This window comes from Bos mutus, chromosome 13, assembly GCF_027580195.1.
Source record: "Bos mutus isolate GX-2022 chromosome 13, NWIPB_WYAK_1.1, whole genome shotgun sequence".
NCBI lineage: Eukaryota > Metazoa > Chordata > Mammalia > Artiodactyla > Bovidae > Bos > Bos mutus.
The window spans coordinates 24,666,452-24,693,678 of NC_091629.1; the positions used below are offsets into that span (position 1 = coordinate 24,666,452).

A 27,227-nucleotide genomic window follows, 5' to 3' on the forward strand; every position below is an offset into this window, starting at 1 on the left:
CACCTGCTGACCTGGGGAATTCGTCTTTCAGTGTCCTATCTTTTTGCGTTTTCATAGTGTTCATGGGGTTCTAAAGACAAGAATACTGACGTGGTTTGCCATTCCCTTCTCCAGTGGACCATGTTTTGTTTGCCTCTTATCCTTCTCCATCAGAGGGCAGACAGAATGAAAACCACAATCATAGAAAACTAACCAGTCTGATTACATGGACCACAGCTTTGTCTAACTATGAGCCATGCCTTGTAGGGCCACCCAAGATGGACGGGTCATGGTGGAGAGTTCTGACAAAATATGGTCCACTGGAGAAGGGAATGACATTTTTACTTCATGTTTGTAGAGAGGAAAACATCTTAAATCATTTACTCTAAATCATAAAGCAAAACTCAATTTTATTTTGTTCTTTTTGTTGGAACTCCCAAATTTTGTTCTCATTTGTTCAATGGACATTTCAAGCATTACATTCGTTTTCTTTTTTTTTTTTGGTAAGGATTATGTTTTAACCTTCATGCACAGATACATAAGCTTTTCCTCTGAGATCGTGCTCCCTAAATCTCCCCTGCCCAACTCCCCTTATCCTAACCACCAGCCTCCCTCCACTGCCAGGTCCCTGGAGAATCCACAGAGCACCAAGGTCATGCCAGGCAAGCCGTTGTGCCTAATTGTGGATCCAGTGTTGATAAGAGATCCTTGACCCCACACACAAGCCTGGACGCAGGCAGGTTTAAGCCACTTCTTCCTTGGCCCTTTCCTCTGGGCTCCTTCCTGGTTCCTCCAGGGGCTTTCAGGAGCAGGGGAGACATGCAGGACGGCATCCACTCGGTGAAGGCTGACTGCGTCCCTTCTCAAAGGGCTCAGGATCCTTGATCACAGGCTTCTACCCATCCAGTTTTCCCCGGAGGTCAGAGTGTGCCGTTACCAACAGCTTTGTGGCCACACAGGCAGCTGCTGTGTGTCATTTTCACTCACACAACAAAAATGAAGTCAGTGGCCAAGAACGTTGTCCAAAAGTCTCTTTTGTGATCTAAGCAGAAAAAAATATTACAGAAGGAAGTTAAACATTTTCCAAAGGAAAAGGTAGATTCTCTTAATAGGTTCTCTACTCATAAGAAAGGTTTTGTGTTGATTTGCTTTCTCCCTGTATTTTTCCTCTCATATTGGAAGTCCACATAACTCCTATCTTTGAAATTCCATCATTTTATTCATTTTGTGAAATTACGTGGTATCATTAAGACCAGATTAAGTCTGAGTTGTTCTTGGACTAGTCAAATGTGCAGTTAGGTTAAATATCCATCTCGAGCTTACATTCACCGTTCAGTTGGCAAATATTTTTGTCATTGTCCTGAGCAATTCAGAAAGCAGAGATTTTAGTAAATTAAATTGTAGCATTTAGGTTGATATAGGATAATTGGTTTCCCTCCACATTATCTGTTTGTTTGAATAAAACTATTAATGGAAACAGTTAATTAAATTACTTGCTTTGGTTGTCCTAATTATGTGCCCCCCCAAGGAAATCAGCAAAAACATAAAAATAAAAAATAATATGTATTCACTGGCAGATTGACAGGTTTCTACTGCCCAGAAGGGTAAGCAACCTGAGAAGCATTGTGTTTCTTTTATCGTGTTCACCATAACTTGGCAATGTGACCCTCTTTATGTGAAGGATAAGAACGTTTAGACCTAATTCTGTCGCTGTCCTTCCAAAGCATGGAACGAAACGCAATACCTTTTACTTATTTCCCTGGATACTCTAATCCCTCCCTGCCTCACAAGTGTCTTTGAGCCATTCCTCCCTCTGTATCCACAGCAACATGAAATCCCACTGGAATTATCTGCTGTGAAAATGCAGGTGCACTTGTTTAATCTTTCATTGGCCTGAGCACTTCACTTGAACTTTTTTTTTTTTGGTTCCACGACATGATGACCTTTGATTTCAGAGTGGAGGGCTTACGGGGATGCTAGATTTTGTTTTCACGCATAAAGCCAATAGTGTGAGACCCAAGATAGTGCCTTTTCCGAGGTGCCACTGCTTCTGCCATCTCGTCTAATGCATGTCCATACCCAAATGCCCCCGTGATCCCCTCTTCTGTGTGCAGGAACTTTTTGAATATTGAATATTGAAATAATACTGAATTTTGAATATTGAAAGAATAAAAGCCTTAAATGTTTTATCTTCATATTTCTTTTTTTAATTTAAATTTATTTATTTTAATTGGAGGTTAATTACTTTACAACATTGTATTGTTTTTGCCATACATCAACATGAATCCGCCACAGGTGTACACGTGTTCCCCATCCTGAACCCCCCTCCCACCTCCCTTCCTGTACCATCCCTCTGGGTCATCCCGTTGCCCCAGCCCCAAGCATCCTGTATCCTACATCGAACCTGGACTGGCAATTCATTTCTTATATGATATTACACATGTTTCAATGCCATTCTCCCAAATCATTCCCCCCCTCCCTCTCCCACAGAGTCCAAAAGACTGTTCTGTGCATCTGTGTCTCTTTTGCTGTCTCGCATACAGGGTTATCATTACCATCTTTCTAAATTCCATATATATGCGTTAGTATACTGTATTGGTGTTTTTCTTTCTGGCTTACTTCACTCTGTATAATAGGCTCCAGTTTAATCCACCTCATTAGAACTGATTCAAATGTATTCTTTTTAATGGCTGAGTAATACTCCATTGTGTATATGTACCACAGCTTTCTTATCCATTTATCTGCTGATGGACATCTAGGTTGCTTCCATGTCCTGGCTATTATAAACAGTGCTGTGATGAACCTTGGGGTACACGTGTCTCTTTCAATTCTGGTTTCCTCGGTGTGTATGCCCAGTAGTGGGATTGCTGAGTCGTATGGGAATACTATTTCCAGTTTTTTAAGGAATCTCCACACTGTTCTCCATAGTGGCTGTACTAGTTTGCGTTCCCACCAACAGTGTAAGAGGGTTCCCTTTTCTCCACACCCTCTCCAACATTTATTATTTGTAGACTTTTGGATCGCAGCCATTCTGACTGGTGTGAAATGGTACCTCCGTATTTCATCTGAAGAAAAGCTAAGGTCTATATGTACATGATAAACAGTATAATGATTGTGGACTGATACTCTTGTGAAAGTCGCTCAGTTGTGTCTGACTCTTGGCGACCCCAGGGACTGTAGCCTGCCAGGCTCTTCTGTCCATGGGATTCTTCAGGCAAGAATACTGGAGTGGGTTGCCATTTCCTTCTCCAAGGGATCTTCCCAACATGGGAATCGAACCCCGGTCTCCCACATTGCTGGTGGATTCTTTACCGCCTGAGCCACCATAACTAGCTAAGAATATTATATCTAAGAGTATTTTATAACTCTCTCAGCGTATTCTAAGAGTACCTAAGAGTACTATAACTAAGAGTATTATGACTAATAAGATTATCAGATCAGATCAGATCAGATCAGTCGCTCAGTCATGTCCGACTCTTTGCGACCCCATGAATCAAAGCATGCCAGGCCTCCCTGTCCATCACCAACTCCTGGAGTTCACTCAGACTCACGTCCATCGACTCAGTGATGCCATCCAGCCATCTCATCCTCTGTCATCCCCTTCTCCTCCTGCCCCCAATCCCTCCCAGCATCAGAGTCTCTTCCAATGAGTCAACTCTTCGCATGAGGTGGCCAAAGTAGTGGAGTTTCAGCTTTAGCATCATTCTTTCCAAAGAAATCCCAGGGCTGATCTCCTTCAGAATGGACTGGTTGGATCTCCTTGCAGTCCAAGGGACTCTCAAGAGTCTTCTCCAACACCACAGTTCAAAAGCATCAATTCTTCGGCGCTCAGCCTTCTTCACAGTCCAACTCTCACATCCATACATGACCATAGGAAAAACCATAGCCTTGACTAGACAAACCTTTGTTGGCAAAGTAATGTCTCTGCTTTTGAATATGCTGTCTAGGTTGGTCATAACTTTCCTTCCAAGGAGTAAGCGTCTTTTAATTTCATGGCTGCAGTCACCATTTGTAGTGATTTTGGAGCCCAGAAAAATAAAGTCTGACACTGTTTCCACTGTTTCCCCATCTATTTCCCATGAAGTGGTGGGACCTGATGTCATGATCTTCGTTTTCTGAATGTTGAGCTTTAAGCCAACTTTTTCACTCTCCACTTTCACTTTCATCAAGAGGCTTTTTAGTTCCTCTTCACTCTTTGCCATAAGGGTGGTGTCATCTGCATATCTGAGGTTAGACCATCCCCATGGAAAAGAAATGCAAAAAAGCAAAATGGCTGTCTGGGGAGGCCTTACAAATAGCTGTGAAAAGAAGAGAAGCAAAAAGCAAAGGAGAAAAGGAAAGATATAAACATCTGAATGCAGAGTTCCAAAGAATAGCAAGAAGAGATAAGAAAGCCTTCTTCAGTGATCAATGCAAAGAAATAGAGGAAAACAACAGAATGGGAAAGACTAGGGATCTCTTCAAGAAAATCAGAGATACCAAAGGAACATTTCATGCAAAGATGGGCTCGATAAAGGACAGAAATGGTATGGACTTAACAGAAGCAGAAGATATTAAGAAGAGGTGGCAAGAATACACAGAACAACTGTACAAAAAAGATCTTCACGACCCAGATAATCACGATGGTGTGATCACTGACCTAGAGCCAGACATCCTGGAATGTGAAGTCAAGTGGGCCTTAGAAAGCATCACTACGAACAAAGCTAGTGGAGGTGATGGAATTCCAGTTGAGCTGTTCCAAATCCTGAAAGATGATGCTGTCAAAGTGCTGCAGTCAATATGTCAGCAAATTTGGAAAACTCAGCAGTGGCCACAGGACTGGAAAAGGTCAGTTTTCATTCCAATCTCAAAGAAAGGCAATGCCAAAGAATGCTCAAACTACCGCACAATTGCACTCATCTCACACACTAGTAAAGTAATGCTCAAAATTCTCCAAGCCAGGCTTCAGCAATATGTGAACTGTGAACTTCCTGATGTTCAAGCTGGTTTTAGAAAAGGCAGAGGAACCAGAGACCAAATTGCCAACATCCACTGGATCATGGAAAAAGCAAGCGAGTTCCAGAAAAACATCTATTTCTGCTTTATTGACTATGCCAAAGCCTTTGACTGTGTGCATCACAATAAACTGTGGAAAATTCTGAAAGAGATGGGAATACCAGACCACCTGATCTGCCTCTTGAGAAATTTGTATGCAGGTCAGGAAGCAACAGTTAGAACTGGACATGGAACAACAGACTGGTTCCAAATAGGAAAAGGAGTTCGTCGAGGTTGTATATTGCCACCCTGTTTATTTAACTTATATGCAGAGTACATCATGAGAAATGCTGGACTGGAAGATTATCTGATACTCAGTTATAAATTTAAGAAATTAAATATTTGGATGTTTCTAAATCAGGTTGACAGAGATAGCTATCACAGAAAGATATGAGGTTGGAGATAAAATGGAAATGCTGGTGGTAATTTCATATAAAGGCACGAAAGAGGCAGGAACTTCATGGAACAGCAAGAAGATTGACTTTCAAAGAAGAGTGGGGAGGCAAGGGTATGCCCCAAACATAGGAACTGAGATACCATGCTCATGAATTTGAACTTAATGTTTTGGTCATAAAAATAATTAACATGCATTGAAAATGTTCAGTGTAGCAGGAAATATTCTCAGCGTTTTATATGTGCTATTTAATCTCATCCTCACATCACTCATATGAGGAGTGAGACTTTATTATTTTCATTTCACAGGCAGAAACTGAGCCACAGAAAGGCTGAATAACTTGCCTGAGGCCAAAGAACTAGAAAGTGCTCCAGCCAGGGGTCCAGTAAGGCAATCTGACCTCTGACCCCTGACCCCATGGTCTTAGCCACCCTGCTCTGCATTCACCAAAGTGTTGAGCAGACATGGGGACTTTAAGCCAGGAACAATTGAGCTTGGATTTAATTTAAAAAGAGTTCCCAGGAAGATAGACAGGAGAGATACTTGTGCCAGAGAGACTAACCCTGGTACTGTTTTCTCTAGGCAAGAAGGTGAGCTAAGGCAGTGTGTCCTGGGAATGGCAGGTGTTGGGTGTTCAAGAGACGTGGACGACACAAACATAACTGGACATGGTGACCAGTTGTGGGGAAGGAGAGGGAGGGTAGGAGCCCCAGGTTCCTAACTTAAGAGGTGGTCAGTTGACCATGTCTTTGATGAAGTTGAAAGAGAAGTGGGAGGGGCCACAGATCCGTTGTTTGGACACATAATGAATTTGGTATGCCTGTGGAGTGGCCACATTAGGACTGATGGGTGTCTGGAAATTAGGTTTCTAGCTCAGAAAAAAGAAAGTATAAAGATGTAAGATGAAGTCATGGTGGTCAATTCCATCACCTGGTCAATCCCAGGCTGAGCATGGAGCCTGGGAAGCTTGGCAAAGGGTAGATGGGCCATGGAGGAGGAGATGGTGAAGAAAGCAGTCTTCAAGGAGAATCTCAAGGCAGTGCCGTCTCAGATTGAGAGTTCTATATGTTAGCTCCTGGACAGGGCCTCCTCCATGGCCCCACCCGTCCCTGTGTCCTCCAGCCCTCCCTCCTCAGGATTACCATCAACAGTGGCACCTTACCCACCATTGCTAGTCCATGGGTGAGCCCCAGAAGCCTGCACACATCTCTGCCTTTCTTCAGTCAAACCCCCTGTGGAGTCGACTGTCCACTTCCTGCCTGGACCCTGGATACTATGAGGATCTTCCCTCATTCCCACCCACTGTTCCTTAAGTCAGTGCATAGAGACTTCTAGCTGCCGCCCAGTATTTATTCTGTACTTTGTCTTGATAACAGAACCCTGGGTAGTGTGGTTCTTGGAAAACCCAGTGTGTTTCTCTTTGAAAAACCATATTTCCCAGCCTCCCTTGCTGCTACATACGGCCACGTCACTAAGTTCTGCTATGTCAGCAGACACACCACGTGAGACTTTCAGGGAAGCTCCTTAAAGAGCAGCCGTTTCTACCCATTCCTCCTCCCTTCTGCCTATAATGTGGATGTAGGGGGCATGTGATGGCAGGAGCTCCAGGAGCCGCCTTGGACCTGAGGTGACCTTAGGAACGGAAGGCGCACACTGAGAAGCAGAGAAGCAGGGTCTGCTGATGGCATGGCTCCACCTTATCAGTACGAGACAGGTCACTTTCAGGTTTCTTAAGTACAGTTAAAAGAGGAATTTGCTGGAAGAGGCAGGAGGGGAGCTTGCAGAAGAGACAGGATTAATGGGAGACCTCTGTCTTCTGAATCGGAGGGGGAAGGAAGATTGCTGTTGTTGGAGAATGTGGAGGTGGCAAAAAGGAAAATGGGGGAGGGCTCCTGCCGGGGGGGCTCTTTTCTGTTTTCCTTTATGACACGAGAGGTGTTCTCAGTTGAAAATGAGCAAAGGCATAGTAAGGAGAATGAGAAAGGGTGAAATGGCAACCCTGAAGAGTGGATGAAGAATCATAGAAGCCACGAGGAAGAATGCAGAAGGAATTTGGCTGAGGCTGAAGCTGAGGAGTAAATAAAAATAGATAAAAATGAATGAATAGATAAAAATTAAGAAAATGCCCCTCCTCTAATCTTTTGTTGAAACTTTTAACTGTATAATATAGTTATACAGTTAATGCAGGGCAGTAATTTGGCAAATTAAAGTCATTCTACAAGTGGTCCGTGTTGTTAGTTCAAATTATTCAGTGCCAAAGAGATTGTTTTTGTTGTAAAAGATATCACTGAATAATCACTACGCCTCCTATTCACACAGAGATGTGAAAGAGGCCTGCATATAGATGTTATTTATATAACATAAACCACATTTTGATCACTTAGCCTCCAAAGCCCAGATAAATTTTGACTACACGTGAGTATAAACACATATTATTATTTGCATTTTCCATTAAATGGTAAGAAATCAAAGGCCTACGATTGGTGTGTTTGCAGACTGGCAGCCCTAAGTAGTTGGGGTTAATTGTAACCTTTATGTTATTTGAAAGGATTCAAAATTATTATTGTTAGAGGATAGATGTTCTTTGTTTTCTTTGTATCAAATAAGAATATTCGCCTTTAAATGACACACATCCCTAGAGACTTTAGAGCAGACCCTTTCATAATATTTAGCTACTTTTAAATGTCAGGTGCAGTTGAGTTTATTCCATTGCTGGCCGTGTGTGCCCTCACCAAAAGGCTCCGGCTTTTAATGGTACTTAACAGATTGTCAGCAAATTGATAGCATTTCCACGTTTGGAAATTTTCCAGTTCCCTCCTGGGTAAGGACGGCGGGTGTTCTTCTCTAACTTGGAGATGGTTTCTTTTTTGGCAGTGGTTGGTGTAAGGGGAGGAGTGAACCAAGAAGAGATTTTTAGGGAAAAAAAAATACCTTCCTTGTCCTGCTGAAGGCCAGGAGAAGATCAGCTCACCCAGAAAATGTTGCTGACTCTAGCTGGAGAGTAGATCTGCCCAGCAGGAGAGCTGTAAATATTTCAGGGAGACCTAGAGGGAAGGAGCGCAGAGAAGTGCCCACTTAACGTGTGTGCTGAGTGGACTGCTCACCACCCCCCTGGGCGCTGGTCTCCGGGAAACCTGGGTGAATCCAACGGGTGCTACCTGGGGTCAGAAGGCAAGGCTTTCATTTCTGGTCCAGCTGCTTCTGACCTTCCTGACCATGAAGAAATTATCTACCATTTCCAACCTTGATTTTCTTCAGTCTGAAATACGGATAAATGCAAACCTGCCTCCTGCCCCTGGCAGAAATTGTTTTGAAGATTAATCTCTATGACGATACCCATAAGCGCACCTTGAGCCCTGGAAAGCCTGATGCGAATAAATATAAGGCAGCTTTGCTCTTGAAAGGAATCCTCCAGCATTCTCTCCTCTGTGATGCTGTGGCCTCTTGATTTGAGTAGTTACAAACATCTGAAAGTCATAAATCTATTGTTGACTGTGGGAATTAGATGACCTTTGCATCCCTGTCCACAGTTTGGGGTCTTACAGGGCAGTGGAGACCAAGGTCAGATGAGAAGATGCTAGAGCCAAACAACGTGGTTCACGTCCTACCTCCAGACTTCCTGGGTGTACTGTCTTGGGCAAATCACTTTGCCTCCATTTCACACAATAAAGTCAGGGTAGTAATAGTACTGCTTCAAGGACTTGGGGAGGGCCTCGCAGAACCCCTGAGTGTAGGCACTCAGCAAGTTTTCACTGTAGTGGTTAGGGTTCCATGCCATTTCTCAGAAGTCATCTGAAACTCAAACTTTGCTTGTGTGTGTGTGTGTGTGTGTGTGTGTGTGTGTGCGCGCGCGCGCGTGCGCATGCTTAGTTGCTCAGTCATGTCCGACTCTTTGCAACCCCATGGACTGTAGCCCACCAGGCTCCTCTGTTCATGGGGATTCTCCAGGCAAGTGTACTGGAGTGAGTTTCCATGCCCTCCTCCAGGGGATCTTCCCAACCCAGAGATTGAACCCAGGTCTCCCACATTACATGTGGATTCTTTACCATCTGAACCACGAGGGAAGCATACTGGAGTGGGTAGCCTATCCCTTCTCCAGGAGATCTTCCCAACTGTGACTTACACTAAATCCACCTGCTTCCTCCTAATTTGGAGTTTGATTTTGTTTTACTCTGAAAAGCAAATTTTTAAAAATTAATGTTCTGCCTTCACTGGCCGGCAGTTTGGGAAGTTCCTGTCAATAGCTGTTCCAATGCCCTCTTTCTCCTTTAAATGGTTGGTTCTCTTGAAAGGTTTTTGTAAAAAGAGTTGCTACAGTCAAAGAAAGCAGCGACAATTAGAAGACATGTGAAATAAGGTTCAATTGAATTACAATGAACTCTCACAGAATTGTGCTTTACTTTTTTTTTTTTTTCTTTCTCCTTAGCTCTCATCTGAAGTTCAGTAATCTCACCTTGATTTCAACCTACGGACTCCCAGGAAAAAAACTTCTGGGCAATGAACAAAGGAAGTTTTTAGCAAATGAGTATGAATTTCATTTTTAAAAATTCATTTTATATGAGCGTAAAGATGATTTACAATGTTGCGTTAGTTTCAGGTGTACAGCACAGTGATTCATTTATACATATATCCATTCTTTTTTAGATTCTTTTCCCACAGTTACTACAGAATATTGAGTAGAGTCCCCTGTGTTGTACAGTAGGTCCTTGTTGATTATCTATTTTGTATATCGTAGTGTGTACCTGTTAATCCCAAACTCCCAGTTTATCCTTCCCCTGCTTTTTCATACTGAAGCCTAAATGCCCTCATTTATGTGCTGTCCTTTTTCTGCTAACAGTAGAAAAGGGAAGTGGTGGGCTTTTCTTGTGGGTTCAGATGCTCTTTAGGAGATGCAAACGCAAGTTCAGAGTGAATGGCAGGGTTGGGACGGTCCTGGCCTGTTCCAGACATCTGGGACGAGTCTGCTGACCCAGATACCACCTATACTCAGGTTCTGAGTGACTCTCCAGGGCAGGGGAGCTTGGTGACCGTATTTGTATCAGAACAGACAACCCGCTGGAGGGAGCTAAAGGCTGGGTGCCTCCCTGGGGTGAGGGTCTCAGACCCACCCAGCCCTCTACCACTCGAGGTTGATGAAGCAAAGGTCTTTGGAACCGATCAAGGCAAGCGTCAATGTTTCTGTCCCTGCAGAATCAGTCTTTGACAACATCCTTTCTAGAAAATGCCATTTCATTATCACTCAGCTTCCACTCATTTTAATTTCCTGAGCAAAGCGTGGGTACAGGCATGATTAGGCTCCCTACCTCTAGAAACAATGTGCCTGTTTCTCCAGGAAGGAGGGAGGAAATTGTTCTCAATGGGAGTTGGGGCGGGGCGGGGGTGGATGTTAATTTTAGATCCATGAAGAAGATCATCTTTCCTCTGTGAAAAAGGCTGATTTTGCTGTCAAACAGTGACAAAAACAGCAGCCACCTTGCCAGCAGAACCAGGCTCATTTTGACCCAGTACTTTTAAAACCAGACTATAAACTTCAGAGTTTTGGTAAGGACATCATCAGAGCACCATCAGAAGGGTCTGGGTTTGGAGCCAAGTCGATGGGGTTCAGATTCTGCCCCCACCACAAAGGGGACCTCATCTGTCTGTGCTTTGAGGGATTTGACTGTGGATTGTGCTTGGCTAAACCAGGCTCACTGGAGTTTTGGGTTAAAATCAGTCTAACGCCAAATTCTGGCTGAGCGAGGACAGTCGATCCATGCACACCCCTTCCTCACTTTCTGTCTTTTCCAAATGACACAATTCCCAGGAAATACCGGTGTTCCCAATCATTGTCTCACGAGGAATGTAATTCAGTCTGCCTGTCCAAGGTTTTCTGTCAGTCTCCAGGCCAGGTGTGTTTCAGAAGAGAAGAGATAGATAGTGACACTCTGCCAGCCTGGTTCTGCAGGGACCTGCGTGTGGCTAGCTCTCAGTCACCTGGTGCCTCAGCCCCTGTTCTTCCCCCCGCCCTCCCCCATCCATGCTATCGGCCCAGTCGCCAGAAAAAGGCTGCAAAAACATGAATCAGATCATGTCAACTCTCAGCAGCCAGGAGCTGCTCTGTCCAGCGTGGCAACTGCATGCCGCATGTGGCTGCTTAAGTTTCAATTAATTACAGTTCAGGGGGATTAAAGTTCAGCCCTTCAATTACTTGAGCCACTTTTCAAGTGGCCGACTAGCCACGTGTAACTCGTAGCTCTCCTATCAGACAGGCCAGCTGCAGAAGGATTCTGTCATCACAGAAAGTTCCAGATGCTCCATCCAGTCTGAAGCCTGTCCTTTTCTGCTGACATCTCTAACCCCCTTTTTCACTACGTTTGCCCTTGTTCTCTCCACTGTAGCCTCACCAGTCTCCTTGATGATTCTTGAACACAAGAGGCAAGTCCCCACCTTGGAGGTCTTTGCTCCCTGGTGGCTCAAATGGTAAAGAATCTGCCTGCATTACAGGAGACCCAGGTTTGATCCCTAGATTGGGAGGAACCCCAGAGAAGGGCATGGCAACCCACTCCAGTATTCTTATCTAGAGAATTCTGTGGACAGAGGAGCCTGGTGGGCTACAGTCCATGGGGTTGCAGAGTTGGACACCACTGAGCAACTTATATTTTTCCACGAGACCCATTCTGACCACCCAATTGTCTGCAACCAATTCTCCAGGACACTCCAGTCCTCTTCCTCTGCTCTCTTCCTTATTACTGAAATCCTTGTAAATATACAATTTGCCTTTAAAATGGTTGATTCCGAATCCTTCAGCTATATTGCAAACTCTGCAAGGGCCAGAATTTTTTGCCTTTTTGTTCGCTGATTGGTCCCAGTGTCTGGGACAATGTTCGACACTTAGCAGGTGCTCAGTAAATTACGTCAAATGGATAATGGTTACCTTCAAAAAGTACCTACCAAAGTCCCCTCCACCAGGGTGTAGATAGGGACTAGATAACAGAGCCATATAAGATGCTTCTGGATGGGGACCAGCATGTCCTAACCCACAGAAGCTACAACACAGAAACATCAACAGGATGCTGCCTTTCAAATGGTCCTCAGATCACGATATAGGAAACTTTCTGATCATGGAGTTAAAAAATAGCAAGTGCGCTGACATCTGTAAATCTAATTATTCAAATTCCTCGTGCTAAATATTGGGTTGGCCAAGAAGTTCAATCGGGTTTTTCCATACTAGCTCCTGGAAAAACTTGAATGAACCTTTTGGCCAACCTAATACAAATTCTGAACTTTTCCATAACCAGTGTTTGGATTTATTATTGCCATTACTATTTTTTGAAGAGCCATGTTTTGTTCCCTTGCCCGTGTCCCCATACCGTCCAGCCTCTGGTGGAAGTGCTAATGACTTACCCGGGGATGCAACAGAAAGGAGGGCACTGGGAGGGAGGGGGAACAGGCAGAGGGAGAAAGCTGCTAACTAGACGATCCGCTCTGAACCACTGAAGGGTAATTACGATGCTCCTTCTTCCGGGAGTGTCACAGTAAACCCTCCTGAAAGCCTCTGAGGTCCTTTCCGATCCTGTAGGGTTCCAATTCCTTGAAATGCAGGTCTTCACCACACTTACATTTATTAATATTCCACTGGAGTTCACTCCTAATTTTGCACCTGGGACCTTAGGCTAAGACTTCCGATCTCTAGGTTTGAGGTCACTGCAACTTTAAGCCAGCTGGCCACTCTGCATTTCTACTTTTTTTTCCCCCTCCTCCTTATTACCTGTCTCCAGAATGTTCTACGAAGACAAATTTTCACATTATTTCTGTGTCAGGGTCAAGCTCATTTGAGAAACATGAAGTTTCATTGACCTCCCTTCTTTGGTTTCTTCTCTGTCTCCCAGAGAACCCTAGTGGAGATATTTCTCTGGTCTCCAAGCCTTGAGACAGTCCCTGCCATGTGAGAATCTTAATATTTGTTTACTCTGCTTAGGAAATAATTTTACAGGCAGAACACTTACAGGCTCCAGTATCTAGCTTCACCTACCTGATAGGTAAATTAAAGGAGATCCAGAATGGTTTATAATATCCAAAACGGATGGGCATCGCCTGCCCAGTGATGTCCTAAACTGAGAAATGTCATTCTGTGTGGTCACAGGCTGTAAAAGGAAGCATCCCACATTTTCCATGCTTCTTGAGGTTTCCTAAAGCCCCAGTGTTTCTGAGTGCCAGCCTGCTGGACAGAGCTTCAGATCTGAGCTCTGAGATATGAATTCTGAAATTATCAACACTGCTGACCGACTGTCATTACAAATAACATTCATCTTAGCCTTTCTCAAATTTCCCCTGGGAACTTGCATCTTTGAGCAGATCCTCATGTGACAAATCCCTGTGCGTTAAGGAAATTTAATTTTTTTCCCATCTTGGATGGCTGACAGTACCACTCTATTAGGAATGGATGATGTCCCAAGTAGGAACAGCCCTTCATGGGTCTCTTCGTGAATGTACGAAATCAATGAAACATCCTGTTTTCCTATAAAGCTACCAACATGGCTTTTTAAAAAAGAATTTCATCTCACTATCTGTTATTTTCCCGTGACAGGTCAGCCCCCTATTTTCTTTTCTTATTAAGAAGAAATTTTCTTGTTTTTTAAGTGTTGTTGCATGGAGAGATACAAAGCCCAGACTCGCTTCTCTTTCACAGGCCCCGTAACAGGGTCTAATGTGTATCCATTACCAGGGTTCTTTTTGTGTGGTGCGAGCAGACTCTACGCATGGATCAAAAAGAAAAAATGTTCTCCCATTACCACTTCAGAATCCTGTTTGCCTCTAAGCAGAGTAAACAGGGTTGTGTATCGTTAACATTATCTGGACTAATAACTCCTCACATATGCATCCCACTTGACCGGACAGCATCTCTTACATTCTCATGCCCATCCCTCACAACCCTTGAGGTGGGTGAGGAGAGGTCATCACCTCCTGCTCGGAGGTGGAGATGGTGAGGTTCTGAGAAGGGGTGCAGAGTCCCCGGGACCCAGTCTCCTTGGCAACAGAGCAGGGACACAGACCCTGGCTCGGGGAAGCCTGGGTTTAAACAAACTCTCAGTGTTCTGCTCTTCTGCACTCTCGGTCTTCAGAACAGGGTTATTAAAACATCCTGTACCTGAGGGTCACACCATCCAGAAGATTCTGGAAACAGCCCTTACAGAAATCTAAATAAACCCAAAGCCACAGGAAATCTACTTTTCTCCCACTACAGTGTTGTGTTCATCCTCAAACAGAACCCAGAGAAGCAAACCTGTCCATCCTGGACCTGCTCTTATGGAAGCAGAGGTTCCCTATAAATCACCTTAGTCATTAGGAGGGACTCCCCAAAGTCCCCAGGGATTGTACTGGATGCAAACATAATTCCCCAATTGACACCTTCTTTAAATAAAATGTGTTTTGTTGTTTGGGCATGAATCCATATGCTTATTCTGGATATGAGTCATTTATCAAAAAGCCTTTGCAGACTTGTGGGGCCTCAACCCCTGCCTTTGGGGATCCTCAGGTATCACTTTCTTCATCCTCATTCACTCCGAGTCTGTGGTCAATATGACAAGATGACAGTTGTCAATGTGACAGTTCAACAGCTAAAGTAAATTTACACCAGCCATGCATTGGAAGGAAGAGTATTAGAAATGATTACACACACACACACAGGTGTGCATGCACCCTCCCTGGCGTGGACCGGCCTACCCCAAGCAAAACAATTTAGCTTTAATAGGAAGATGTCAATTGGCGACTAAATGTTCCACAAGGACAAATCTCCTAGCCTGCCCAGATCCTGGTAAGTTCTCAGCAAGAGCACGGGCTTGGCCCACCAGGGGCCTGAACCAGCTCACCAGATGTCTAATTAATGCCTGCTGTCAGCTGCTCAAATGTCACTGATGGAGCCTCTCTCTCCGCAGCCACTGCTATAATGACAGAGATCATGAATTGATGTCGCTGTGCTCCTGGGTCAACGTGGTGGTTGCTAAGATGACCGCCATAGACCGAACAGCCAAGCAGGTCGTCGTTTCGAGAGAGAAAGTCGTGCTCTATGACCACCTCATCCTCTGCACCGGACGGCAGTACCAGGGAAGCTCTTGAGGGCTGAGGGAAGTGGGGCGGGGGGATGGGTCACGGGGTGGCTGGGCCCACATCCCAGGGCCAAGAGTGTGCCTCCCATCTGCACATGTGACCAGAACTGAGTCCTCCTGGAAACCCCATTCCAAGAAAGCATTCTTCCCAAGGGTGAAAACCACAGCAAACTGGAGAAATGCCATCCTTGAAGCTGTGGTCCCAAAGTCGAACACTTGCCACTCACCAGAGCGGAATCCAGAAGCAGCCTGTCATGCATCTACAGGAAATTAACTTTGCCTCAACAGCCTACGGCTTCCCTGATGGCTCAGATGGTAAAGAATCCACCTGCAATGCGGGAGACGTGGGTTCAATCCCTGGGTCCAGAAGATTCCCTGGAGGAGGGAATGTCAACCCACTCCAGTATCCTTGCCTGGAAAATCTCATGGACAGAGGAGCCGGGTGGGGTGCAGTCATGGGGTTGCAAAGAGTCAGACACGACTGAGCAACTAACATTTTCAAGAGCTTAACATTTGGTGATGGTGCCAGGCTTGCAAGAAAGTATTTCAGACATGCACACCTTCTGTCACCCTTGTGCTATTGTGTGTCTTGGTTACAAAGCTCTAGGGAGTGTGGCTGGTGGCTTTCCTGGTGACCATGCTCTCCGTCTGGGTTTAATTCTCAAACCCTACTCGAGGAAAATGCTCCAGGATGTGACTGAAGCTGAGTTTGAACGTTCTCACTGCAATGCAGCAGCATTTTGTGCAGAAATAGGTCATCTCTTTGATGGAAAGAGATTTAGATGATGGAGTCTTTTTGTTACATTTCCCCCGAGGAACTGGATAGGCTCCAAGTTGGGTTTATATGGAGTTATCCACCCCCTCCACCATGTCCCACGCAAACACTGGTCATATTTTCCTGGTCCTGTCCCAGGCTACCATGGGGATTCATTCATGCTTGAGCTGGTGGTCATGGTGAGGACAGACAGCCCGGCAACGCTGAGCATCACTTATTTCGATCACTGAGCCGCAGTTACCGGTTGAGTACACCTGGGGCACTTTTGAAATAAACCCAGGCTGGGCCCTGCTCCCAGGGGCTTTGTTTTAATTATTCTGGGGTGAGTGGGACCCAGTCATCAGTATTTTTTTTTTTTGAAGCTCCCAGTTGATTCTTTTTTTAAAAAATTAATAAACTTAATTGGAGGATAATTACTTTACAACATGTGATGGTTTTTGCCATACATCAACATGAGTCAGCCACAGGTATACGTGTATCCCCCCACCCTGAAGCCCCCTCCCACCTCCCTCCCCACCCTCTGGGTTGTCCCAGAGCACCGGCTTTGGGTGCCCTGCTTCATGCATTGAACTTACACTGATTTAAGGCTAGGTTGGAGAACTATGGACTCGAACATTCTAGAACCTCATCTTACTCTAGAGCAGCACTTCTCCAGCTGTCATATGCACAAAAATCCCTGTGCATCTCGTTAAAATGCAGATGCCAGCAGGTGGTGGGGTGGGGACGGGTGTGGCTGAGAAACCTCAGTTCTGACTTGTTTCCAGGTGAGGCCAAGGCCGTCAAGGGAACCCCTGATGGTCCAGCTTGGATCAACCTCTGAGTGATATCTTTTCTTCCTACCTCCTCCTCCCCTTCTGCTTCTCCTTCTTCTTTTAAAGAAATCCAGTTCTCAAAGTGTAGAAAAGGATTTTTTTTTCTGGATTTTTATTTATAAAAATAAATGAGGTCCTTAAATATTCCTCTTTTTTGAACATGAAATCAGAAGAAAACACCAAGCACTCCTCTGTCCCCCGCCTCACCTCAGAGCTCCAGCTGCTCCCTGTGACCGTGGACTTGGGAAAATGTGAGAGGAGGCCCGGCCAGCTGTCCAGAGTCTGGGGCGCCTGTCCATGTGTGCCCAGCTGCCCCATGGCTTTCGTCTGTGGCACATTAAGCTCTTGCCCTTTTTACACCGGGCAACATGAAATGAAGAAGTGATCAAGAGTGTTCCAAATTAATTTTTCCAGAAGGACATGAAAATTAAAGGTACATAAGCTGATATTTTTTAAAGGCAGCTGAATTCATTGGGCACTTCCAGCTCTTATTTCTCTCCCTATTTACTTCTCTTCCAATCTCTCATGGTTTTGTCCCAATGCTGTGATTTAAAAAAAAATACTAACAAACTGATGAAAGTAAGCAAAAAGACTATATGTTATATCTGTTATAAAATATAATTGCAAACCTTAACCTCTAATCTGACTTGTAAATGGCATGGATCAGTCTAAAACATTGTGCAATATTTTTGATATCCAGATCCACCACACTTTTTTTCTTTTAATGAGAAAATCCATGCTCAGGCTACACTGTGCTGCAGTGTTTCACATGAGGAGGACTAGTCTCTACTTTCAAGCCCTGTCTCCAGGGTCAACCATTCCAAGGCATTTCCATTATTCAGTCTTCATGGGTTGCTCCCCAGAACTCGCAAAAATGTGTTTGTAGTTTTCCCCTTGATTGGTCGACTTCTGATATGAGCTATGGCCTTTCTATTTTGGAAGATGAAGATTTTTCTGGTTCACATTCAGCCCCCTCTAACCCCTCCCCCAAAGCTCATGTATGGATTGGTTATTTTGATTGCTGAGCGCACACTGGTTCTGAAAAAACTGTGTGCAAGAGCTTACAACTGTGGTCCCCGGGCCCCCTCCACGGCTCTTGGCACATCATGCAGACCAAGAGAGGCCTGCCCCCGCGCCGGGCTGTGGGTCGTCTCAAAAAGAGGAAGGACAAAAGTGTCAGCCTGAAGTCAGATGAATCAGCGTGGCCATGGGAAAACCGTGGCTGGGACTCCCCACGAGGCAGTACTCTGGGGAAGCCAGGAGGTGGGGCAAAGATGGGCAGCCAGAGGGTAAGAGCGAAAAAATAGATACAAGGGGCAACAGCAAAAGGTGTCAGGCAAATTCATACAGCTGTTAGGAGCAGTCACATCCAGCAAAGCAGAACTAACTGGAGAAATGCAAGAATCCCCGTTTCACAGATGAGGCAACTGAGGTGCCGTGAGGCTGAGGCCCAAGGTCAGACAAGACAGATTGTCCACAGTCACAGCAGGGTGGCAGATTAGGGGCTAAGGTTAGAGCCCAGGTGGTCTGGCTCCAGTTCTTTGTCCTTGCCTCTCTCTCTCCTCTCTCCCTCTTTCCGTGTCTCCTTCCCCTTCCTTCCTCCTTCCCCTTTCCTTCCTGCTCTCTCCCAAAGCTGTGGTGCAGAGGTTACCCTTGATGGCTTTTAAAAGTTTTCACAACACACAAATTCTGGAACTTAATATTTATAGCTGCTACTGCTGCTAAGTCACTTCAGTCGTGTCCGACTCTGTGCGACCCCATAGACGGCAGCCCACCAGGCTCCCCATCCCTGGGATTCTCCAGGCAAGAACACTGGAGTGGGTTGCCATTTCCTTCTCCAGTGCATGAGAGTGAAAAGTGAAAGTGAAGTCGCTCAGTCGTGTCCAACCCTCAGCGACACCATGGACTGCAGCCTTCCAGGCTCCTCTGTCCATGGGATTTTCCAGGCAAGAGTACTGGAGTGGGGTGTCATTGCCTTCTCCAATATTTATAGCTAGAGTCAGATAAATAGGTTGTTGTTGTTGTTTAAAGTTTTTTTCTTTCATTAAAAATATCTGGAGAAAAGCAACTCAGTTCTGATAAAGTGGCTTCCAGGTGTCATCAGGAACCCAGACCCTCTGTCTTTTGTTATTCTGCCTTTAGAATGTTTTTCTATCCTCAGCATCTTGTTGTGGCTGCTGTGGTTCCGGCCATTTCATGTGCAAGAGGCAGGAAGAAGGAAGGACTAGGGCAAAATGACTTTTCCCACTGCCCTCTTCCCTCCTGCTTCTACCCCATCCCTCATCAAGGATGCCTGCTTATCTCTCTTGACTTCTTAGGTCATAAGTGGGGAAATGTTCCAACTGGGCATATGTCCCAGGAATCCATTCCTAAGAAAGAAAGGGAGATAGAATAATGGGTAGGCCAGCAGCATCCCCTGCTGCCATGTTAATTAACTTGCTGGGATCAGGGTGGCCAACAGGCTCCCACCAGCAGGTGATGCTCAGTCCCGAATCACTGGAGTGGTTGGGAAGTCCCCTGCTTCTCTCCAGTCACAGTTCAGTGCCAGGTTAGTGGTGGCAGAGAACCTCTGCTTTGGGGAGCTGGTACGGATGGGCTTCTACATTGAATGGCCTCTTATTGAACTTTACTCCCTCCTTTCACTGACGACATCATATGATTTTCCCCCATATATCCTTTCTGATGTATCGAGTTCTGCTAAACTCTGTGTGAGCAACTTAATTAGTTTGGGAACTTAAAAATTCCAAGCTTAAAAAACTTAGCTTGAGTTTTGCCTGTTTTGTGACATGCCACTGTGCAAATATGAAAATACATTATCCCTTTAATTTCTAATTCTTTATAGTTTAGAAATGTGCAAAAACAACTCCACCTGCTTCGTGCACAGAAGAATTATACGAATCTTTAGGCAACAGTTACATCACAGGATTGCAGCAAACTGATTTTCATTTTTGACCTTATTCCTTTTTCCCCTCTTTTCTGTGTGTGTGTGTTTTTTTTTTCTTTCATCTGAGCACACACTATCTGGAATGATAAGTTCTTTTATAAATTGAACAGCTCTCAGTTTGCTCTTCAGCTTTGCCTTTTTCTGCCAAGGATTTTTCCTGATTTGTTAAAGCATGATTTACTAAACTGATATGCTACCCCAATTTCATTTTATCTTAACTATCAATACAATTCTTGTTGTAGTTCTGATAAAGTTTAAAACCTCTAAGGCACAGTATTCCACACTGTGCACTTTAAGTCACTCACCAAAGCCCCCAGTGGATTGCTTTATACCGGCCGCGAGTGTGATTAATACCAGAATTTTACCGTCATATTGCTAAATAAATTATATTGCTAATAAGAGATTGCCACCACAAGTTTAGTTGTGATGCATGCTGCTAAGTCGCTTCAGTCGTGTCCGACTCTGTGCGACCCATAGACGGCAGCCCAACAGGCTCCGCCGTCCCTGGGATTCTCCAGGCAAGAACACTGGAGTGGGTTGCCATTTCCATACGCACATGCTAAATTGCCTCAGTCGTGTCTGATTCTTTGTGGCACTGTGGACTGCAGCCCGCCAGACTTCTCTGTCGGTGGGGATTCTCCACGCAAGAATACCGGAGTGGGTTGCCATGCCCTTCTCCAGAGGATCTTCCCGACCCAGGGATCAAACCCACATCTCTTACATCTTCACTGGCAGGTAGGTTCTTTACCACTAGCATTGCCTGGGAAGCCCTTTAGTTGTGATAAATGACCATAGTTTCTGGCCAGCCTCCTCACAGAGAAAAGACATCCAGGTTTAAAAATTGATTCTGTTTTTTTGTTCTTTAGTCCCACTTGAAATTGAATTACATACATCACAGTCGTGTAGTCAGACTTTACTATTTCTCTTGAGGAAGGATGTACCAGCAAGTTCTCCAGATGTCATCTGGGGTTTAGTGAAGCCCCACATGCTCAGGCAACCATCCGGCATTCACATCCCCCTCATGGCCAGGGGTTGCCGGTGGTCCTCAGGGGAGGAAGAGACTCTTTGAAGCCCATGTTGGTCTCTGCAGCCAGTGAACACTTTGCCCTCTGTAGCCGTAGGAGTCTGGTCTCATACCCTTAGGCCTCAGGCCACAAGCGCGCAGGACGCTGGCTTCTCTGATAAAAGCCAGGCTGCCTGGGTGTTTCGCCATGGGTTCCAGCCTCATCATCTCCCATAATCTCCACCTGGCCGCCAAATGCTACCCAGCAGGGCAGCGAGGGGGCCACCAGGCACACTCATCTCACTCTGCCCTTTAACTTGGCTTCCATGACAGCGCCTGTCTGATTTTCATTTGAACCAAAATAATGAACAAATCAAGAGTCCACATAAAAAAAGACCCAAGTATCTGGCATTTCTTGAGAGATGATATCTGGCCAACCAGAACCCCAAGACTACCCTGGCAATGACTGGATGGAGCTGAGTCAAGGTTGAACACTGTGGCTGGGGTCCGGGCCATCCAGCTCATCACAGCATCCTGGACAATGAGGACCAGAGCCAGCCAGCATCCGTGATCATGTGGTGCTGTTCCTTTCCCTATGGCAGAGGAAAGCACCCGTCTTCACTCGTGTCTGTGTCAAAAGTCAGGGAACAGGAATTATACTGGAAGGGCTCTGCACTGAGTGGGAGAGAGAGAGGGGGCAAGGCTGGGGAGGAATACTTCTTTGAAAAAGTGAGAGAGAAGCCAATAATTTTCACAAGTAAGTGGTAGCCCACTTCCCTCATTTAGCGCCTCAACCCTCTGTGCACTTGACTTTCAATCCCTGATACAGTTGCTTCTATGCAGGTTTTTTTTTGTTTGTTTTTTGTTTTTTTACCAAAAATGGCCACATCAAATGCAGTTCTACAGACTCTTCCATGGCCCCGTCCCGCCTATGGGAGCAGGTGGATCCTGGTTTCCCTTCCCTTGACCCTGGCCAGACCTTCATGATGAGCCATGATTTGTTCATGATGAGCTCCGTGACTGAACCTGGCAGGAGAGCCCCTGCTGGACTCCTCAGGACCAGGTTAAAGAAGACTGTGAGCCCTCTGGACTGCTGACCTCTCCCAGGACGTGTGCCCTGGAACCCAGCCACCCAGTCGTGAGGGACCTCAAGCCACACGGTGTTCATGTGGCATCACGTCCCCTGCCCCAGCTGGGACCAACCTCTAGACACAGGCTGATAATGATTTGTCATCTGTTTAAACACCCACCCTATCTTCTTGGGGAAAGAAAAAGGCTTGAATTCATCTCCAGGTGATTCCAGCCCCTGGCCGTCAAGTCTGTACCCTCAGCATTCAGGTCTTCCCAGCTGAGCTCTCCGAAAAGACCTACTGTCCCCCACCTTGGCCCTGTCTGCATGGCTGACCTCCAGAACCTGGGAGCCTCCTAACGGTTTCTCATGACCGAGCTTCGGAATAATTTGTTATGCAGCATCAAGATGACCAGGGCAGTTCCTTTTGAGAATTAGCTCCAAGTGGCCACTTCACCCATCTGGTTTTTGTTTTGTTTTGTTGTTTTTTAAATTACAACCTGATTCTATCTGGAGATGGAAAAAGGCACACCTGTACTGGGCATTGCTTTCTTTATGTGAGTCAATGAATTAATTACTGTTTGAACGCTTCACCTGTTACCACCGAAATAAGCATCTTTCTGTAATGCACCTCAGGTCCCATGCCCGACGGAGGTGGATATTAGCCTCCATCCGACCAACAGAGAGGTTTCAAACAGCTGCCTGCGGCGGTACACCGGCCCAATTCCCTGCAATCATTTCACCCTCAACGATGAGGAGGATTGCCTGAGGGCCCTGGCCTGGATCAAGAACAACTCCATCACGGCCGAAGGTAAGGATGCTGGTTCCCGTGCATCTTTTCAGAACAGCGTTTTCTTTCCATAATGAGTCTTATTCTTCATCTAGTTCCAGTGTATAATTAGTGCCTAATTAATTCCAACCAAATCATTCATCTGTCATGCTTTGTTTTCCAGATTAATTTACAACTTGTTGTCATTTTTGGATACCCAGCATGTTTGCCGGGGGAAAGAAAAGGGCTGGAGATAGTTTAATTATCTATAATTATTTTATTACACGAAATGAATATCCGAAGAGCAAAGCATGGCTAAAATCATTAACTAATTAAAGAATAATTTAATAAGCAAACATGTTTAGCAATTATATGGAAAATATGTCTCCTTTTGTGAGGCTGAAAAGACCTCGGAAGAAAAAGAAAGGTCTGAGTCGTAAGGGCTCTTTTCTCTCGCCACCCATTGTTCTCCATCGTGGTTGCCCGCACAGTCGTTCCCACAGACGCTCACAGTCGAGTCGCCTGCCACTTTTTGCATCCAAAAGAGAGGGGAAAGCATTTGTACAAATGCCTCTGCCACTCAGAAGCGTCGTCTTAAGGGTCTTCCTCTCTCCCACTTGGGTTCATGGAAATTGTTCGACTAATAGAATAACCAGAACAGGGCCTCGCTGCCGGTTTGTCTTGAAACCCGGGAGTCTACTTTTAGAGGTGACTTTCTGCAGCCTCCTCATTTTACTGAAAGCACAGAGAAGATCAGGGCCTTGGTCAGGTTATAAACTACCTGCAATGGGCTGGTCTTCTAATCCAGCCTTCAACTCAGTCCAGGGATAGAAGGATCACTAAGTGACAGGAGTATGGGGAATCAGTATATATCCAATCAAATATATTAATCTATGTAATGTATTTATTTAAATATAATTTCATCATGTTAGTATTATAATTAATGTTAGTTATTATGACTAATTAGAACCCACCTGCCAGTGCAGGAGATGTAAGTGATGCAGGTTTGATCCCTGGGTCGGTAAGATCCCCTGGAGGAGGGCATGGCAACCCACTCCAGTATTCTTGCCTGGAAAATCCCATGGGCAGAGGAGCCTGATGGGCTACAGTCCATGGGGGTCGCAAAGAGTCAGACACGACTGAACACCTTAGCACAGCACATTGTAATTAATGTTAGTTGTTATAATCAATGTTAGTTATTATCATTAATATATTAAATTATATACTTTCTTCTAATTTTTAGTGGAACTTTTTGGTTAACTCTCAAGTTCCTACACTTATTTCATTACAAATAAAGAAATAGATATCAAAGAACATTCAATACATTACTGAATTCAATTTTTTAATACTTATAGGTTATTTGAATCAAAATTTATACGTGAGATTGGCCTGTTTTCTCCTTTATGCTCGACTTGTCAAGTTTTGGAATTGAGGGTATGCCAGTTTCACAAAATGTTTTGGGGAAGCTTTCCACATTTTTCTGGGGTCAGAAATACTTTGCATCTAAAAATTAGACAGGAATAACCCATAAAACCAACTGGGGGTCTGGAACCTTTGGGCAGGTGTGGGAGATACATATATATACACACATATGCTGCTAAGTCGCTTCAGTCGTGTCTGACTCTATGCGACCCCATAGACGGCAGCCCACCAGGCTCCCTCATCCCTGGGATTCTCCAGGCAAGAACACTGGAGTGGGTTGCCATTTCCTTCTCCAGTGCATGAAAGTGAAAAGTGAAAGTGAAGTCGCTCAGTCATATCCGACTCTTAGCAACCCCATGGACTGCAGCCCACCAGGCTCCTCCGTTCATGGGATTTTCCAGGCAAGAGTACTGGAGTGGGGTGCCATCACCTTCTCCAACACACATATATATAATTACATATATATAGCTGTATACTGGGAACCCAGATTAAAACTTGATGAAGTATTTTAATATTTGCATTAACACTTGGTATTATTTTCAGTTTGGATCTGTATGTATTTAAACCTGTTTCAATATTTTAGTTGTTCTTTAATCACTGCCCTATGACCTAAGTACACTTAGGGAATCAGTGACTTTTACCATAAAGGGCCAGACAGTAAAAATTTTAGACTTTGCAGGGCATATGGTCTCTGTTCGAACTACCCAACTCTGCTGCTGTAGCGAGATAGCAGCCACTGACAATGTGTCAGTGAATGAGCATGACTGTTTTGGAACACTGTTTATTGGAACACAGTCATGTTCCAATAAAACTTTATTTACAAAAATAGGTGAATCAGAGTTTTCAGAACCCTTCCTTTATCCATACGATCTGTGACATCGTTGTCTTTGTTGTTTAGTCGCTCAGTCACATTCAACTCTTTGCGACAACATGGACTATAGCCTGCCAGGCTCCTCTGTCCATGGGAATTCTCTAGGCAAGAATACTGGAGTGGGTAGCCATTCCCTTCTCCGGGGATCTTCTGACCCAGGGATCAACCCAGGTTTCCTGCACTGCAGTCAGATTCTTCAACAGTTGAGCCACCAGGGACCCATTTCATCAAGTCCAGACCTCAAAATGTAACTTAAACTTGCTGAAAACACAAAAACCAGTGGTTCAATACAAAATATGATTATGTCTTAGGAATGTGCTCAGTCCTATTACAATGTAATATTTTAATCAACTGTTGGCTGTTTTGAGAGTTAGGATTCAGGAATCTTTTGACCAAGAAAAGGGCCTTTGCATGTGGCAATGCAAGTTATTTTTGTTTTTTTTAGTTTCTTTCTACTCTGTAGACCTATTAAGCCTTCTTTTTGGCCATATTGCCCTGTCAGTGACCACCAGTTGAACAGGAATGGTGATTGTGGACTTTCTTGTCTCATTCCTATTTTAGGTGGAAAAGTTTCCACATCACTTTCATCTATAAGTATGCCTTTTAGATGTTTCTAGTTTTTAGTTCAGTTTAGTCGCTCAGTTGTGTCCAACTCTTTGCCACCCTATGAATCACAGCACGCCAGGCCTCCCTGTCCATCACCAATTCCTGGAGTTCACTCAGACTCACGTCCATCGAGTCAGTGATGCCATCCAGCCATCTCATCCTCTGTCGTCCCCTTCTCCTCCTGCCCCCAATCCCTCCCAGCATCAGAGTCTTTTCCAATGAGTCAACTCTTCGCATGAGGTGGCCAAAGTACTGGAGTTTCAGCTTTAGCATCATTCCTTCCAAAGAAATCCCAGGGCTGATCTCCTTCAGAATGGACTGGTTGGATCTCCTTGCAGTCCAACAAATAAATGCTGAATTTTATTAAATGCTTTTTTCTGCATTTATTGAGGTGATAAATAATTTTTTCTCCTTTCTCTGTTAATTTGCTGAGTTACCTTAATTGATTTTTTTTCCACTTAAAAGTATCTTTTTTTAAATTTTATTTTATTTTTAAACTTTACATAATTGTATTAGCTTTGCCAAATATCAAAATGAATCCATCACAGGTATACATGTGCTCCCCATCCTGAACCCTCCTCCCCTCCTCCCTCCCATACCATCCCTCTGGGTCGTCCCAGTGCACTAGCCCCAAGCATCCAGTATCGTGCATTGAACCTGGACTGGCATCTCGTTTCATACATGATATTTTACATGTTTCAATGCCATTCTCCCAAATCTTCCCACCCTCTCCCTCTCCCACAGAGTCCATAACTTAATTGATTTTTGAATGCTGAACTAACTTTGCATCTTGGAATAATTCTTACTGGGTCGAGATGAAAATTCATATATCCTTATTCCTGGAATCAGAATGCTAACATATTTAGAAGAATTTCTATGCCTGTGTTCATGAGGGGTACTGGTGTACAATATTCTATAATGCAAGTTCTTAACTCTGAATGCTTATGGCAGAGTACTTAGAAATTCCAAAGCAAAAAGTTCTTAGCTTTCAAATGGGGGAGGAGCATCCATGCTATCGCATTGCCTTAACTAGTGGTCAAAGATGGTGACATTCTGGTACCCACTTAGAGGGAAATAAATGGGTTTGCAAGATTTAAGAATGTCTCCTATTAGCCATTGCATAAAGCCCATTCATACCTGTTTTTGTCTACGAATGAACAGGTTAGGAAGTTGGTAGACATTAGCTTCCTATCTTAAAAGTAGGCTGCTTTCCAGGTCCATTGCTTAACAATACTCCTGGGGCATCTCCCAAGTGGGTCGTCTAAACAGTCAGAGGCCCGGCCCAGGCTCTGGAAGGCATCTGAGAAACCGATCCAGCCAAGTTCATTCAACTTACGCTAGTGACCCTTTTCAGAGGACTCTAAGAGAAGTTGGGAAGAAAAACGTTAACCCCCTGCCTTGAGGAAGCTCTTTCTCTTTGTTGTTTTTCCATAATTAGAGCCCTATTCAGATGAATTCAATTAG

General features: G+C 44.7%; 1 protein-coding gene across 4 annotated transcripts in view; it reads left to right on the forward strand.

Annotated features, from left to right (window-relative positions):
• The window catches only part of CFAP61 (cilia and flagella associated protein 61), a 248,003-nt gene that overhangs the window by 153,034 nt on the left and 67,742 nt on the right, over nucleotides 1–27,227 (forward strand). For 3 of the 4 annotated variants that reach the window (XM_070381160.1, XM_070381163.1, XM_070381161.1), the window contains 3 exons: nucleotides 9,834–9,932; nucleotides 15,322–15,487; nucleotides 22,729–22,906. In XM_070381160.1, the coding sequence (XP_070237261.1) occupies nucleotides 9,834–9,932; nucleotides 15,322–15,487; nucleotides 22,729–22,906 (443 nt within the window). The remainder of the gene's footprint in view (nucleotides 1–9,833; nucleotides 9,933–15,321; nucleotides 15,488–22,728; nucleotides 22,907–27,227) is intronic. The other variant, XM_070381162.1, reaches the window with a different exon arrangement.